Source organism: Malus sylvestris, chromosome 15 (assembly GCF_916048215.2).
Source record: "Malus sylvestris chromosome 15, drMalSylv7.2, whole genome shotgun sequence".
In the NCBI taxonomy this organism is placed as follows: Eukaryota; Viridiplantae; Streptophyta; class Magnoliopsida; order Rosales; family Rosaceae; genus Malus; species Malus sylvestris.
The window spans coordinates 48794158-48811367 of record NC_062274.1 but is presented as its reverse complement, the minus strand read 5'-3'; the positions used below and the strand labels follow the sequence as shown (position 1 = coordinate 48811367).

At 35.4% G+C, this 17210-nt stretch overlaps 1 protein-coding gene and 1 pseudogene across 2 annotated transcripts; both read left to right on the top strand.

The window, feature by feature from the left end:
* The first annotated feature begins 1142 nt into the window (after positions 1–1142).
* On the top strand, positions 1143–1980 carry LOC126601807 (protein NO VEIN-like; annotated as a pseudogene).
* A 62-nt stretch (positions 1981–2042) lies between these two features.
* LOC126601806 (uncharacterized) lies at positions 2043–5464 on the top strand. 2 transcript variants are annotated; one of them, XM_050268568.1, is made up of 8 exons: positions 2043–2179; positions 2316–2438; positions 3364–3437; positions 3795–3888; positions 4185–4239; positions 4368–4395; positions 4474–4821; positions 5207–5464. In XM_050268568.1, the coding sequence occupies exons 3-7, from the start codon at positions 3417–3419 to the stop codon at positions 4594–4596; spliced, it is 321 nt and encodes a 106-aa protein (XP_050124525.1). In that variant the 5' UTR covers positions 2043–2179; positions 2316–2438; positions 3364–3416; the 3' UTR covers positions 4597–4821; positions 5207–5464. The 2 variants fall into 2 exon arrangements, with proteins under 2 accessions (XP_050124525.1, XP_050124524.1); XM_050268567.1 differs by having other exon boundaries at positions 5198–5464.
* The last annotated feature ends 11746 nt before the right edge of the window (positions 5465–17210 follow it).

Genomic DNA, 17210 nt, shown 5'->3' with positions numbered 1-17210 from the left:
AAGTTTTCAAGCCTTTTTCGTTAGTTTTTTTTTTTTAAGCATCACAATCCCAAAGCAACCCTAAATGGATATTAACTTTAATTTCAAATCACCAAAATTCCAAAAACAAAACTATAAAGAGCATATATGAGTTGAGGCCCAACTGACAAAGTTAAGAGCAAATCCACCGGGGATGAGAAAGGCCAGCACCCAGTGAAACCACTCCAGCCTAGCATTTTGACCGGCACCCAGCCCAAGCTGGTCTCCAGGCCAGCCTAAAATCGACAGAGGCGTGAGCCGGCCCGTATGACGCCAGCGTGACGTCGTGGACCTTTTTAATTTTTTTTCTTCTGCAATCTCCACCTGCATCGCCTCACCGCAATCTCCACCTCCATCACTCTCCGTCGCGCCTCCGACGCCTCCCGATCCCTGAGGTTCTTGGAGTTCTGTTCGTCGATGTACTTGAGGTTGTCTTTAAAGATCTGGAATTGCCGTTCCTTCTCTCCCAGGGCGTTGTATGCCTTGCCGTGCTCCGCCAGCCACCCTTCATAAATCGACATCACCTCATCGTCGGTCCTCCAACTACCTGTGGACTTGCTGTCTCCGAGGTTGTTGTCGTATGAGATGATGGACATGTCGAGGGCCGATGAGACAGTGAAGATCGTGAGGAGGGGAACCGCCACGGCCGGCGATGATCAGTACGGCCCCATTTTTTTGCTGTGTTTGTATGCTGAGAAAATAGAGAGGAGAAGAAGGGTGGGAGTGATAAAATATTAAAATATTAATATTAGATGATAAAATAATAATTGATATGAATAAAATAATAATTGATATGATAAAATATTAATTGATATGAATAAAATAATATAATATTAGATGGACTAGGTGCCAGCGCATTTTTAGGGATGGAGATGCATTGACCTATTACTGTTCACTAAAGTATATTACTGTTCACTTGAGTAGATAAATGAGCTGGGTGCTGGCACAAAGTCCTTAGGGGTGGACTTGCTCTAAAGGTGCTAGTAAACCGTCTTGGAAAAGATGAAGGCCGAAAAATCCATCACACAGCCCCAAACTAAAGAGCCAGCCAAGGAGCCAGCCAAAGAGCCGACTCCCATTGTCTTCCTTCCCGACTCGAGTCATCGGGTAAAACTCATCTTCTTCCCTGATTTTGACTTCTCTTTAACTCTTGACCTTCACCATGCAGTCACCAGCCTATCTGCCGAGCTGTACCAGAAAGACATACCATTTTCTCATTAAGCTCATACATGTATTTAAATTTTTGCTGTGTTTTTCCAAAAATTAGTGAAAAAGTTTCAATCTTTTCCTTACCCACGTCAATGAAACTCGAAATAATTTGTGGGTTTCTTTTTTTGTGTACTTTTATTTGCAGGGTTTGTTTCTTCGTTGATTTTTATTCAAAAATCAAAACAATTTTTGGTCTTTTGTTGTCTCTAAAAAAAGGTAAAAAAGTTTCAATTTTCCGATACTAGCATCAATGGAACTTGAAAACAAATTGTGGTTTTGTTCTTTTAGTGGATTTTAATTGTGGGTTTTTGATTTGCAGAATGCGGAAGACAATGAATACGAAAAGGGGTTGAACCAACACTGGAATTTGTGATGACAAAGAAGGACATAACTGGGAGTGGAGCTCCGGCTACTCTACTGGTTTTTAATAATGAGGTTGGATTTTCCAGGAAGAATATGGACTCGATCTGTAGTGTAGGACGTTCTACAAAGAAAGGGAAGAGACAACAGGGCTTTATTGGAGAAAAAGGTAAATTAAAGGGTTATATATAAACTTATTTTCAATTTAAACAACATCCTATGTATTTTCATACTGCATGTGTGGGTAACCTCAAACAGATATGTCCAACAATTTTTTTTCTAAATTGTTGTAGTGTTTCCATTTTTTGGTGCAGAGCTCCACGATTGGCTAGCGTGAATCTTGGTATCTTCATATGCATGCAATGTTCAGGGATCCACATGGCTCTCATAGCAGGTTGCATATATCCAATGTAATTACCAATGCTGTTTTACCGGCTTCTTTCCATTCTGGTAGTAAGGTGATATCTCTGTCAAGCAAGGTCGTATTGAGAGTGAGAACACCAAGGGCACTCTCTCTTACCCTCACTGACCCACATTAAAAAAGAGGCACATTATGTTTGCACCCTATTTTCGCATATCTCTGTAAATTTAGGTATTTTTTACCCAAATTTTTTTTCGTTAAGCTTTCATCTTGTTGTAAATTTAGGAGTTTTCTCTCTGTGTTGGTCCATCTGCTTATACTTTTCAAATGTTGGTTCATCTTATGCAAATATTGATTTGTTTAACAGCCTGCTGACGACAACAGTGGCGGCAGAAGTGGAGGAAATGACGGTGGTAATTGAGGTGCAGTGGTAACAGGAGAGGTAGCAGGAGGCAGTGACCGTGGCGGCGAAGACATTGTTGGTTGCAGAGTAAGTTTCTATTGAGTTTCTTGAGATGTATTGTAATTTGTATTTGTATAACACCATAACACTCCAGTGAGAATATTTAGCTACTAATAGATAGAGGGTAAATAATAGTGTCTCGATAACTGACTATAAATTTGATATCAAATCTAATGACGGATATTTTTTTCAGTCATTTAGCAAATTTTCTTTAATAATCGATTATAGTGTTGTCTAAGAGGTGAACAGTGTAAATTGACTTTAAGACCAACTCTAATCAATGAGATGGTAAAGATTGATTAAAATTCAGACTACGTAATAGGCTATACTAGCAAATTCAGTAATTAAGTACTAAAAGAGTGTTACTAAAATATTAGATGGATAAGATTGAGGATAGCCCGTGAACAAGATTTTAATTATTATTTTCTTCCAACTAACCTCTCACTTATTTTACTTTTGTATTGAATGGGGAAGCAGCATGTGATGAGTAAGACCAAATAAGGCTCAATTCTTTCAAATTTGTCTTAATTTTGGATTGCATCTGCTGAAGAATATTTGAGGCTAAGCTTAATACTAATCAATTTAGCTAAATTATTTTATTTTTAGTCTTCAAATTAAGATTAAAGATTTAACACCCTACAATATAGTTTCAATTGTTAAAGATAGTAGATTGAGGTTCTTTGAATCATGTTGGTATTGGTTTTTGGCTTTCATGAAAGAGAATAAAACTAGCAATTCCACCAATAATAATTTGTATCAAACTCGCCATTTCATAAGACTCGAACCTCAGAGCTCTATGAAAAAGAATAAAAATGTACCATACCATTTTATTTATGTTTGATTACATTGGTTATTATTATTAATAGTTACATTTTGTGCATTTTAGGGAACTTATGCGATCTATTCTATTGTTTATATCATTAAACTTTCCTCTACTTTCCCTTTCTTACAGGGTTTTATTGAAAACAAACTTATACATCCCAACAAAAAAGGAGAGAGGAGGCAATGGCTGGCATTGTTGATAACGTGAGTAAATTTGTAAACAGGATTTCTAATAGTTTGCTAGCTGTAGAGTTATTTCTTCGTCTCCCATAAGGTTCAACTTTTTATATACACATTCATGATTTCTCCATTTCTCTTTTCAACTACTGAAGCAAAGAGATAATGTATGTCTACCAAATTCAGAAAATCAATAATGTTTTACACAACTCTTTTAAACGGTTAATTGTTGAGCTATGTCAAATTAGTTGGAGAGTTGAAGATAGAAAATTTACTCATGTCAGTAATTCATCGTGTTCAATTTTCATGCTTTGCCATTCTTATCCACTTTATTACTTCTTTTGATGCAACCTGAATTATATATATATTTTTAATCTTCATCAGGCACTTCTCTTTGGAAAGAAACATGTTTGGTCTTCAATCCACCATTTAAATGTGAAAGAGGAAGTTTCCCTCTCACATGGTTTGAGCTGTAGAGGTAAATGATTCTTTTTTCTTTGATCAAGTATTTGGTACTTTACCTTATGTCTAATGCCTTTTGTTGCTGTTTGTTTGTGTTAATTGATATTTTTGAATCTTTGGTAGTATTTTTATACTCTTTTGGAAAGAAATAATTTATTTCATCCTGTGTTTTTTTTTCTTCAAATAAATCCATGCTTTGTTAATTGTTAGCTTTTCTTTGCTCACTAAAATAAGCCATCTTAATTAATTAAGGTCTCTTGCTGCTGTTTTTGTGATAATATTACTATCTTTATTTCATTTTCTTCTTTTCAGTACACATTGACTTCATGTTACTTTTTAAAATTGGTCCTTACTTGGCTGAGTCATGGTAAATTGTCCATAACTCACCTGCATACACTCTCTCGATTTTGAAGATTACTCAAATGAAATTTGTGATTAATTTTATTGAATTCTTTTTATTTAATTTTTAATCTGTAATTTTTTAAAAATATGCAGGGGGAGTTCAAAGTCAAAGAGGAGGGGTGTAAGCACATATTAAGTTTTTGTATCTCAATCTGATTGTTTGATTTTGGGTGTATAGATCATGGGTTGAGTGATGCAGGTGAAGCTTTGTTTTAGGACCATCTTGGGGAAGTATTGTTTGTTGAGTTGCCAGAAAATGGTCACTCAGTCTCTCAAGGGGGCAGCTTTGGATTGCCTTTCCAGAATGTTGAGGAGGTCATAGAAATTAAACTAATTGAAACATTATTTGATAATTTTGGCATATGAATTTGAATTGGTATTGATTTTTTTTCACAACTTTTGGAACGACGAGATGAGACTACCAAGTCCAGAGGTCGGATGGTCATCTAAGGTGCTGTTAGTCTTGCTCTCCAAATGACTCTCATGAATGTGAACCTTGATCAAACGTACAGAATATTTGAGCATATTTGAGCAGATAGTTTATCCGGTAAAGGTTTCCACCTATTTTACTTTATAGATACACTTAATAGTCTTTATAAATCATTGATTTTTATAGAGTCGGTTGGGATGAAACCTGTTCTGAAACAACTTCTTTTGAAGGTTCTTTGAAATTTCTGCAGGTATTTTTGGAGAAAGAGTGATATGTCAGCATAGTCATGGTATATGACAATGATAATTTGAAGAACCGTTTAAAGTATTTTGGTAATCAGCATGCTTAAATTTGAATGTGATATATCCGTTTAGTTTTTTATACACAATGATAATACTCAAGTATAATTTATATCATATACCTTTTGAAGTACATGAAACTATGAAGAAAAAACCCTAATTAATCTGATTATGGGGTTTTGTTTTATATCAAGATATTGCAGCAGAAGGCAGACTTTGAAGAGTTCACGCTACACAGAAAGATGATGAAATGCTACCCATTGAATCCATCGTTGCTCCACTAGAGGCGAAGCTTAAGCTTGCTGCAGGAGGTATACTTCTGTTCTACAATATGACCCTTATAATTTGTTTGTACATGGGAGGTATAGAGTGTTCAATGTGTATTTGGTTTCCATATTGTTTATGGATCTATCAACTCATTTATTACATGAATAAATAATTATAACGAGTTAAATTTTTTTTACATGAGCACAATCAAGTTGTTTACACCTGAACTCATGATAAAATTTAGGGGTTTTTGAACATTAGTCCTTACAAAAGATTAAAATTTAAAAAAAAATCCTGATGCTAGATTAAATATTCAATTTAATCCCTTGAGTGTACTTTCATCAAAATTTACATTCAATTTTTCTTATTTAATGTGTATTTTTATTTAATCTCTCCATATTAAATTTTAATTTTATTAATATGCACATATTTAATTTTTTTAATTAGAAATGAACGTAAATGAGAAAATATTAAAAAAAATTTGTGATACAAAAATATATAGATACATAAGTGTACAGAAATGATTGTGCCAAAATATATAAAGTTGACTTTTTTGTACCAAAATATTTGTACCTACATGATTGTACCGAAATATATTATAATGAACCTAAATGTATGTATTGAAATGTATTATATTGAATTAATGTACCTAAATGTTAATACCGAAATGTATGTACCAAAATGTACGAACCTAAATGTCAATACCGAAAATGTATGTACCTAAATATCAATACCAAAATGTATGTACCTAAATGTATTTACCGAAATAATAATTGAATTAATGTACCTAAAAGTCAATACTCAAATGTGTGTATCAAAGTGTACGTAACGAAATGCATTATATTGATCAAAATGCATTATATTGAATCAATGTAACTACATGTTTGTATCGATAGATATACCAAAATATTCAAATGTATTAATGTACCTAAATGAAGAACATACAAAATTGTTATCGGAATAAATATTATAAAAAATTTAGTTGCCTAAATGTAGACATTAAAATATATTATGATGAATGAAATAAAAATTAAATTTAAATGTAATTAATACATTAAAATAAAAATAAAAAGATAAAATAAAACATCAAAATACAACTAATAAATGATATGATTAAATGTGCTAGGAACTAAAATTGGATTTTAATCTTACATATGGTTATAATCTAAAACTCATCTTTTTTAGGGATTAAAATGAAGTTTTCTATAAAATTTATGGACCTGCCATTATGTACACATGAATCTGCTAATAGTGTTCAGTTTTTTACTTGGTCTTTTCTTTTTATTAATTTGTAGATCAATTTTAGTTGCTAATCATTGTTGGAAAGGTTAATTAGTCTCATTACTTAAACCCGCAGCAGAGCGCGGGTTTCTTTGCTTGTAGGGAAACGAAAACTAAAAGCGCTGATGATGATGCTAACCGCGGTGGCCTGGGTTGATCATGATGCACCACTGCTAATTGTTCATCTTCATCATCTGTAGTACTAATCAATTCATTACTGAGATGATCAGATGCGTCATTGCTTGCTTCTGCATCATTATCACCACTCGACAAGCAGTCTGGATATCACTCAGAACCATAAATAAAAGGGTCATTAATAACCACATTTTCCTTGATAAGTTTGTCCCATATTATATTAACCCTTGTTTTCTTCACTCTCACAGAATAATCATCTGCAGTTTTGACCGACCAAACTTAAAAGTACTGTACACCAACCTTGTCCCCTCCCTACAAATTGAGTTTATCGTTTGATAACTGTCCCTGCCAAATTCTTCGTCTTTATGATGATAATTACCGTCATTGTATTTAGGACGATACTCGTCATCGAGGCATCTTGGTTTGATATATATTTGTTAACGAGGCTCGCAACACACTACATTTGGAAATATTTTTAACAGTAATGCCAAGAGGACACCAATCATCGTCAAATGTTGCGTAAATGTAGAACACAGCCAACTCATCAAAATTACGACCAAAACTTCAAGGAACATCAAAATGGACTACATCACCCTCTTCAACAAAGTCAAACCATTCAAGAACATATTTTCCACTAAAAAAATGCCACCAAACCCACAAGAAGTCCACCTCTATACAACAATGTAACTAGTGTCATATACACTTGAATGTGTGTTTGTGTGTGTAACATAGAGAGAGAGAGAGAGAGAGAGAGAGAGAGAGAGAGAGAGAGAGAGAGAGAGAGAGAGAGAGAGAGAGAGAGAAGAAGTGAGACACGTGCACCCTTCCATACGAATCAATTGCATGGACTTTAATGACTTATCCAAGGCTAAGTCTAGAACTTCAGTGAGTTTGGGCGATCCATTACACTAGTAGGAAAAACTATTTACGCGACAACGAAAAAATCGTCGCGCAAGATAGTTTTGTGCGACAGAAGAAGATATTAGTCGCACAAGAAAGGTCAACTTTGTGCGACACATAACTTTGTTGCGCAAAACAACTTTGCGCGACGAAAATAATATACTCGTTGTGCAAAGTCAGTAAGAAAAAATGTGTGTAAATTTTTTGGCACGAAAAACATGCGCGACAAAGGGTGAAGCTTTGCGCGACGAATTCTTTGTCGCGCAAGTCACTGTTAGTTTTCCTCCAACAATTTAGTGCATGTGAATTAGAGGAATCAATACTGTATTTAGTGCAGATGTTTGCCCGACAAAGCCTTCGTCGCGCAAAGTCCCTGACATTCCTATAAATATGCGCTTTTGCTTTCCTTATTCTTCACAATTTTGTTCGTGCTCCTACTGTTGAGTGGTGTTCTTGGAAATATGTGCCTAAGAATGTCAAGAAGGCGGTGATGGATGAATTAGTGAGTATACTATTGATGGATCAATAATTAATTTTGTGAATTTTTTTGTTATATGTTGGAATTAATTATTTGCATATATGTTTAACAGTATAAGTATACTCTTGATGATGATAATACGAACGAAGAGTTGATGAAGTTGATGGAGGTAGCGTTGGAGGGAGGTTACAACCGGTGGCGTTATGACGTTGAGCAGAATAGAGCACCATTGAAATAGTAGTTTTAAATTTATGTTTTTCAGGACAATATTTAAATTTAAGGTTTTTTTTTATATAAGTTATGTATTTGGACTTAATTAGGTTTTAATTTTTGTTTGAGTTTTTAAATAATGGAATGGATTAATTCAATTTATTTAAGGTTTTACTTATTTGTAGAATAAATATTATAACTGAAAATTTGTTTGTAATTATTTAAGGTTTAAATTATTTTGCGCAAAGGGTTTATTTATTTATTTTTTCTTTTGATGTTTGCGCGACGAACAGTAGTAATCATCGCACAAGACGACTTTGCGCAACTAAGGCTTTCATCGTGCAAGACCACTTAGTGCGACGACTACTACTGTTTGTCGTGCAAACGGTCAGTCACGCATTAAATGCTCCCATTTACAGCGGCCAGTTATGACAACCTTGCGCGACCAAGGATTCGTCGTGCAAAGTGTGTCCAGTTTTATATAAACATAGTTTCAGAACCCTATTTTGCAAAGATTTTATATCAAACGATGGCCGATTCAGTTTCAGAGTCAACAAAATGTTGGGAGGGAGAAGGCTCTTGTGAAGGGAAAGGTTAAAAAAAAAAAAAAATTATTGTTGAGTTAATTGTTTTACATTTGATATGGTTGAAATTATTGTTTTAATAGGCTATTACGTTTTAAATTTTTGTGGTAGGAAAAAAAATAAAGAACGTTGTGGTGACATTAGAGAGGTATCGACGTAAACATTTAACCTCGTTTGCTAACAAAAGTTTGGGTGAAGCGTACGTCGAACTTGTTTGCAATATAGGGGGTTTGGTGCGGTAGAAGTGTTCTATCGAGTTTAACTCTTGGAAAATGGTGTCTGTAGACATTAAGAACTCATGGTGCAGCAGTTATCGGTAAGTTTATATTAAAGAATGTGTAATTGCTTTTGTTTAAAAATAATATTTTTGCGATATTTGATTTAATTTTATTGCCATTACAGGTTGTTTGGGATGTTGATGAAACCGATGAGAAGCAGCAGAAGTATGTGGACGACTTTTTCAAGAAGCAGTTCCTGCAGTGGAAGTTTGATGTACAGTGGGCTGCAGAGTGCGCACAAGTTGACAATGCTGTTGTCAATGCCCCTCCTAATGACGCAGAGGAAGAGTGAACCAAATTTGATTTTTTTTATTTATGAAATAAAATTTATTTGAATGTTATGTTGGAGTTTATTTTTAAATTTTATGTTACATGCATGGAAGGCTTAAAGTTTACATTAGTTATAATATATATTTTAGTTAATAACATAGTTTTAATAAATATTTTGGCAATATATAATTTGGTTTGATAATTTTAATTGGATAAAAAAAAATTTACATTAGTAAGAAAGAAAACAAAAGAAAAAAAAATAATGTAACTTGCGCGATGAATATAGTGTTCATCGTGCAAATGGATTACATTATTAAATTATAAAGAAGATGTAAAAGAGAATTTTGGAAAGAAAAAAAAGACACTTGAGCGCGTGAAGGGAACTTGCGCTACAAATTCTATGTTCATCACACAAGTGGTTCTTCCAAAAGTAATCTTTATAACTTGATGTTAGTTGCAGAGGGAGAAAACTGCAGTTTTTTGCAGATTTCTCCCCCTGCAATTTTTCCTTTCGATGATCTTCATTTTGGGTTCCATCAGTCCCATTTTCTCTCAATTTCTTCCTCTACTCTGCATCCATCTAAATCTCTAGGTTGATCGAATTATTTCGTTGTGTTTGGTAAGTATTTTTGTTATTTTCATTTAAAATTATCAATGTCAATTCATACTAACACCGTAAAATTCGTTGTGTATAGGGATATTGTGTGTGACTAGCGCTCGGTGGATAACAATTTGGAAGATATTTTCTTCGTTTTTTTTTTGAAATATGAATGAGTTAAAGTATATTGAAATTATGTTGTTAAATTTGTTTATATTAAGTTGTTAAATTATATTAATTTTTATATTATAATTGTGTATAATGTTGAATTGTATATGTACAAATTTGTACGTGACGTACAAATATGTGTTGTGATGTACAGAGTTAATTGTAATTAACTTCATACTTGTTTTTTTTAGTAAAACTTAGTTTCCCATTTGAGGATTAGTTGGATGTCACACATGGATGTGAAAGCATGATTGCAGTCCAATTGATTCTTGAATTGTCTCATTATTTGGATAGTTTGGGAATGCAAAGTTATGCCGTGTAGTTTACGGTTAAAGAATTAGGTTTCTGTCGTGGGGATTTCGGTGTCATCTCTGAACGTTCTTCGGGTGGCACATAGGTATTTCATATCTATGCCGTGTACTTGAAGAACTGTACAAAGAAACTGCCAAAATTTCTCCACGTCGAAATCTAATCCAAAGTAGCCATAAATTACGTGACATAATTTTGCATTCCCGAATGGGATATGGCCCTTACTGGAGGCATAAGGTGACAAGATCATGTAGAAGTTGTTGTGATTCTTGTACTGTTATTGTGGTTGTAGTAATGATGGATAGAACGTGGATGCATTACCTGAATAGATGCGCCAACGAATACTTGAACGGAATTGAGGATTTTATTGACTTTGCACATATACACAACCTATGTGCAACGAGAATTCGGTGTCCTTGTAGGAGGTGTAACAACACGTTAAGGGAAACTTTTGAAAATGTTCGATTTCATTTAGTAAGGAATGGAATGGTAGAGATATATAATATTTGGAACCATCATGGGGAACAATTACACAATGCTTCGTCTTTAAACATGACAAGAGTGGGCAACGTTGAACCTAATATAGATCCTAATGAACAAGTAATGGAAATCTTAAATGACGTTTTACCATTTGCGTCGACAAATACCAAATAGGAAGTGGAAGATGACGTGCCTACACCAATGGATATGGGAGAATTTGAAGAATATGAAAAATTATTAAAAAAAAAATGCCAACCAAGAGTTATACCTGGGGTGTGAGGGATTTTCCATTCTCACAGTTATTGTGGAACTAATGCACGGGAAAATAAAGTATCGTATGTCGAACCAGTGTTTTGATTATTTTTTGGGGGTCTTCAAGAGAATGCAACCAAAGGACAATTGTTTGCCAAAAGACCATTGAAACACTCAAAAGGTGTTGAATGGTCTTAGATTGGGTTATAAAAAAATTTACCCTTGCAAAAACAATTGTGTATTATTCTATAAGGAGAATGAAGCTTTGGATAAATGTTCTGTATGCAATGAGTTGAAGTTCAAAATTACATCTCAGAATAGATCGATGAAGATCCCACAAAAAGTCATGTGTTATTTGCCTTTGAAGCCTACGTTGCAGCGGTTGTATATGTTAACACATACTGCCACCGACATGAGATGGCATAAGGAAAAACGGGTATATGAAGATGTCCTGAGGTATCCTGCAGATGGAGAGGCATGAAAATCGTTCGATAGAACATTCCTTGATTTTACTGCTAATCCTCGGAACGTTAGATTAGGACTTGCCACTGACGGATTCAATCCATTCGGGGTTGTAAACCAACACCACAATACTTGGCCAATTTTTGTATTTCTGTATAATTTGCCGCCATGGAAATGTATGAAAAAAGAATTCATGATGATGACTCTATTGATAATTGAGGATCCTGGTAGGTCAATCGATGTATACTTACGACCGTTGGTGGATGAGCTAAAGGATTTATGGACACACGATGTGCGCATATACGATAAGTGTACTGGCAAGATGTTCACTTTATGGGCATCAGTGATGTGGACCGTGAATGATTTCCTCGCATATGAAATGGTTTTCGGGTGGAGCACTAGGAGTTATATGGCATGCCCTGTATGCAAGGAAGGCGTAACATCTAGTTGGCACGTCGAAAAAGTTTGTTACCTTGGTCATTGGAGATGGTTGCCATGCGACCATAAGTGGTGAGAGAAGGATAAAGAGTTTGACGGGGAAAAAGGGCATTGCCTCATACCCAGAGAATGGTCTGGTGGTCAGTTTTTGGAACAACTTAACCGTTTAGATTTTGCTAATTTCAGGACCAATGTCAGTAGGACCAGACCTTATACACATATGAACTGGACGCATAAGACTATGTTTTTTTAGCTCCCCTACTGGTCGAAACTAAAATTAAGACACAACCTCGATGTTATGCATGTTGAGAAAAATATATTTGACACATTGGTCGACACAATTTTAGATATTAGGGGCAAGACAAAAGACACGATCAAAACTTGCCTTGATTTGGAATGAATGGGAATACGACGGGGTTTATGGATGAATAGGGACAGTGACAAAGCCAAAAGGGATCTTGCATTTTTTTTTCCATAAAAAACGAATGACAAAAAAGAATTTTTAAAGTTTTTATTGTTTGTAAAGTTTCTTGATGGGTATGCTTTAAATATCACGTGTTGCATGAATGTTGACGGGGGTAAATTTGTTGGCCTAAAGAGTCATGACTGCCATGTGGTTCTGCAACGCCTACTTCCTGTTGGTATTCGACATCTCTTGCCAGCCGATGTAGTGAAACCAATAATGTTGTTGTCCAGTTTTTTTTCGCAATTAACGTCAAGAACGTTGCGAAAGACGGACGTTAATCAGTTGTTCCATGATAATGTGAAAGTTCTACGCAAGTTTGAGATGATATTTCCTCCAGCTTTCTTCACAAGTATGATCCACATGATGGTTCACTTACCGGAGGAGACATTGCTTACTAGACTAGTCAACTTTCGATGGATGTATCCAATAGAAAGGTATATATTCCTCGTCATTTTTATTAATCAATATCTTATGATTAGTAAAATTTGTATCATATCGTTTTATTTTGGCAAGCTTCTCAAAGACTTGAAGAAAAGTGTACGAAACAAAGCGAAGCTCGAATGATCAATTATACAAGCTTTGGTGGCATATAAGGTGCTTACATTTTGAGGAATGTATTTAAAAGATGTTGAGACAACTTTCAATCATCCTCCTCGCAATAATGACGGGGGTGTGAGAAAGGAGAAACTTTCAGTTTTTGCCCAAATCGCTTGATCATTTGGAGATCCGATACAAGGCGAGTCGTTTTCCAAGAAGGACATGGAGGTAACACATTGTTTCGTACTCAACAATTGTGATGAGACACTGTCATACCTAGACGAGCATGAAGATATTATGAAGCAGGCACATCCTTCACATTTGTATGCCAAGAAACACTGTGAATTGTTTCCGTGGTGGTTTCTCGAATATGTAGGTTTGAAGTGTTTTGTATTGGACATATATATTGTACCAATTATTTTGCTCAAACTAACAAATTTAAGGGTTTGTGTAATATTAGTTGAATCAATTGAAAGCATCAAATTCCCTGGCGTACAGTGAAGAGTTATATAACTTGGCATTCGGACCGATACGTGTTGAATTGTACTCGGGTTGCCATGTCAACGACGTCAAGGTCTTAGCAGGTGCATAAAATGACAAGTTGTGTACACAAAACAGTAATGTTCATGTCCCAGGTGGAGGAGAAAGTGCAGACATTGAATTTTATGGCAAACTAACAAGTGTCGTGCAATTGCTTTACAAAGACCGGTGCCAAGTGATCCTATTTAAGTGTCGATGGTTTGATACAAACCCAAATAGGCAGGGAAGTGTGAAAAGAGATCATGGATTACTGTCAGTGAACACTACCAAAACTTGGTACGATGACGACCTTTACATTTTAGTAAACATGGAAAAACAAATTGTGTATCTAGATGACCCTAAAGCCGGGAGGGGTTGGAAAGTTGTTTAGAAGATGGATCATAGGAACATGTATGCTTTACCAGAACAAGACCCTACTGATGATGACATTGACAATGTTGCTGACCAATGTCTAGAATCTTCGATAGAAATTGGTGCGGAAACGCTCTGAGATACTAATCTTATCCAAGAACCATTTTAGATAGAAGAAGTATCTTCAATCGAAATACCGGTGGTGACGTACCTATTGATGATGAGGAATGAGACACTGAAAATGATGATAGCGTCGAAAGTGAAAGTTATTATAGTTCGGATGAAGATTAATGCAATTTATTTGTAACTTTTTTTTTGTAAAACAAATTAAATGGTTAATGCATTATATACAGTGATGGAAAAAAATGGTATGAATGATTCCCATTTTATATGTGAATTACTTTGTAAATAACTTTGTTTTATTTGTATTTTATAATAAATTGTAATCAAAATTAAAAAAAAAAAAACCATTTTAAAACATAATTGTGCGACGCACAACAATTTTTGGTTGCGCAAGCATTTTAATTTTATGCGGGAATATTGAATTTTCAGACACTTGCGCGACGAATACATATATTTCATCGCTCAAATAGCCTTTGCGCGACGAAATCTATGTATTCGTCGTGCAAGTGTCTGAAAATTCAATTAAGGCATTTTTTTTTTGCGAAAATTTTAAAAAACTTGCGAGATGAATTTTTTAACCTTGCGTGACAAATCATTCGTTGCGCAAGATTCTATAATTTAAACCTCGTGTGTCTCATTCCTCCCCTCACTTCCCTCTTCTTCCTTTTTCCCCCGCGTGATACCCTCTCTCTACTTCTTCTATCTCTCCGTCCCTCTCTCTTTTGCTCACCTCGTCTTTTTGTCCCTCTCTCTGGCCGTCGTGTCTTCGTCTCCAAAAGGTAATTTCCTCTTCATTTTTTTTTCAATTTTCTTTATTGACCATGTTAATTAGGGTTTATAGATTGAGGGTTTATTTTTTTTTCAAATAGGGGGTTAGAATTAGGGCATGGGGTTACATTTTAGGGTTCGTAAATTGGGGGTTGCATTAAGGTTCTTAAATTGGGGGTTAGATTTTGGGCGCTTCATTGGGGGTTAGATTAAGGTTCTTAAAATAGGGGTTTTTTAATTTCAAATAAAGGGTTAGAATTAGGGCCGTCAACCTTTGGAAACTGGGGATTTGTTAATGTTTTCCTATGTTGTATGTCATAAAATGCTTGTTATAGAATAACGGCCACCTTTGGATACTTAGTTGATTTTGTTATGTGATAGTGTTTAAGCCACGGATTAAAGTCTAGGGTAAGAGACACGTATCACCCCTTTAGTTTCGTAACTGTTTTAAAGTTCCTGCTTTTCTAATATGAAGAAAATGTTAACCTCATGTCCTTAATCAGAATTCAATCGAGGAATTCACAATTGGGTTAGACTTCGGCAAAAAGTAAGTGATGAGTCATGCTTAACTATTCCTTATTCAAATTCAGATTGTATTTGTGTTTCTTCTTGTTTTTGTGTGTGTGTTTTGCCTATATGCATGTGAACATGTACATAAATACATGCATATGTATATACATACATATTACATACATACCAAATTGCGAACACATATTACATGCGTGATCTTCCAATATGAACACATTTTTAATTTGAATTCGGTTTTTTATGTTCTTCCAATATGAACAAATCACAGAGGAAAACAGTTTCTATAACTATCTATGTCCAATGAATTTAGTTTTTATGTTCTTCAAGTAAAGGGTTAGAATTAGGGCCGTGGGGGTTTTTTAATTTGAAGAACATAAATAGCTTAATCAGCCTACTAATGCTTCTCTCTCGAAAGTCTTCACTCCTAAATAGAGAGAAAGTGTTATTTGGTGCTAATCACTCTTTTCTAAATATATTGCATTGTACACAAAATGGGTGTAGCGGAGATGAGGATGCTTCGTTGGATGTGTGGGTATATGAGAAAGGATAAGATTAGGAATGAGGATATCCGAGGTAAAGTAGGAGTAGCTGAAATTGTAGGAAAGCTGAGAGAAAATCGGTTACGATGGTTTGGACATGTGCAAAGAAGGCCTACTGATGCTCCGGTTAGAAGATGCGACTACGGGACAGAGGTTCAGGGCCGAAGGGGTAGAGGAAGACCTAGGAAAACATTGGAAGAGACTCTAAGAAAAGACTTAGAGTACTTGGATATAACGGAAGACATGACACAAGACCGAGCACAATGGCGTTTTAAGATTCATATAGCCGACCCCACTCAGTGACTTGGATTTTTCAAGTCTCCAACCGAGAAGTTTTCCTCACTCGGGAAATTAAGGGAACACTACCTCAACCTACATGCTCCACTCACAAAGCTTTAACATACAAGCTTCAACAAAAGAAAAATTCAAAGAACTTATTGATATCTCCGATAAGTTACAAATATGTACATATACACGAGTCAAAATGAACAAACAAGAGGGAGCCTTCACAAAGGTTGCTTAGGAGAAGTCTCAGCAGTCGGTAGAGCCCTAGAAAGAGAAGGCACCGGAGGGGGATCATTCGGAGCCTTAGTACTGGACAGAACCCTAGAAAGAGGAGGCATCAGAGGTTGATCATTTGGAGCTTCATTATGCGGTACAGCCCCAGAAGACGAAGGTAATAAATGCCTTTGGAACAAACCCACAAACCTCTGATGGTCAAATCTTACTACAATTTTCCCAAATATTCCTGATATTCTTTATTGGACTGAGAACAATTTTGGGCTCGGTCCAAAGTGTTATTTGGGCCCAAACATTGCCCCCTTTCTTCTGAGGTCTTCGGCCTACAGCATTTGGTCGAACTGCGGCCTTAAAGAAGCGATTAGTTATCAACTAAAAATCAAACTTTTGGCCTACACTATACGGCCAAACAAATAATCCTTGCGAATATTCTCCATCCACCTACTTAGATGCATTTATTAGACATGATCTCCCACTCTACATGTCAGTCCTTACTAGTTGTGAATGTCTGACACGCGGTAGCTTCTTGTCATAACTGTCTAGCTTCAGTGATGTACATGCCCCACATTTGAGGCATGTAGACATTGAAACGTCTTTTCATAATGATTGTACCTTATAGTTCACCGTTACACGCAATCATGCAACCCCGATTTGCATGCTTTTCAGCCTCTTCACCTGGATTTTTTATTTTTATAGTGATTACAAAACATTTCAGTTGGATTTACC

Coding starts and splice junctions, on each gene's coding strand:
- LOC126601806 (XM_050268568.1), top strand. CDS start 3,417: ATGGCTGGCATTGTTGATAAC. Junction 3,889..4,184: donor ACATGGTTTGAGCTGTAGAG/GTAAATGATTCT, acceptor TCTTCTTTTCAG/TACACATTGACTTCATGTTA. Junction 4,396..4,473: donor CAAAGTCAAAGAGGAGGGGT/GTAAGCACATAT, acceptor TGAGTGATGCAG/GTGAAGCTTTGTTTTAGGAC.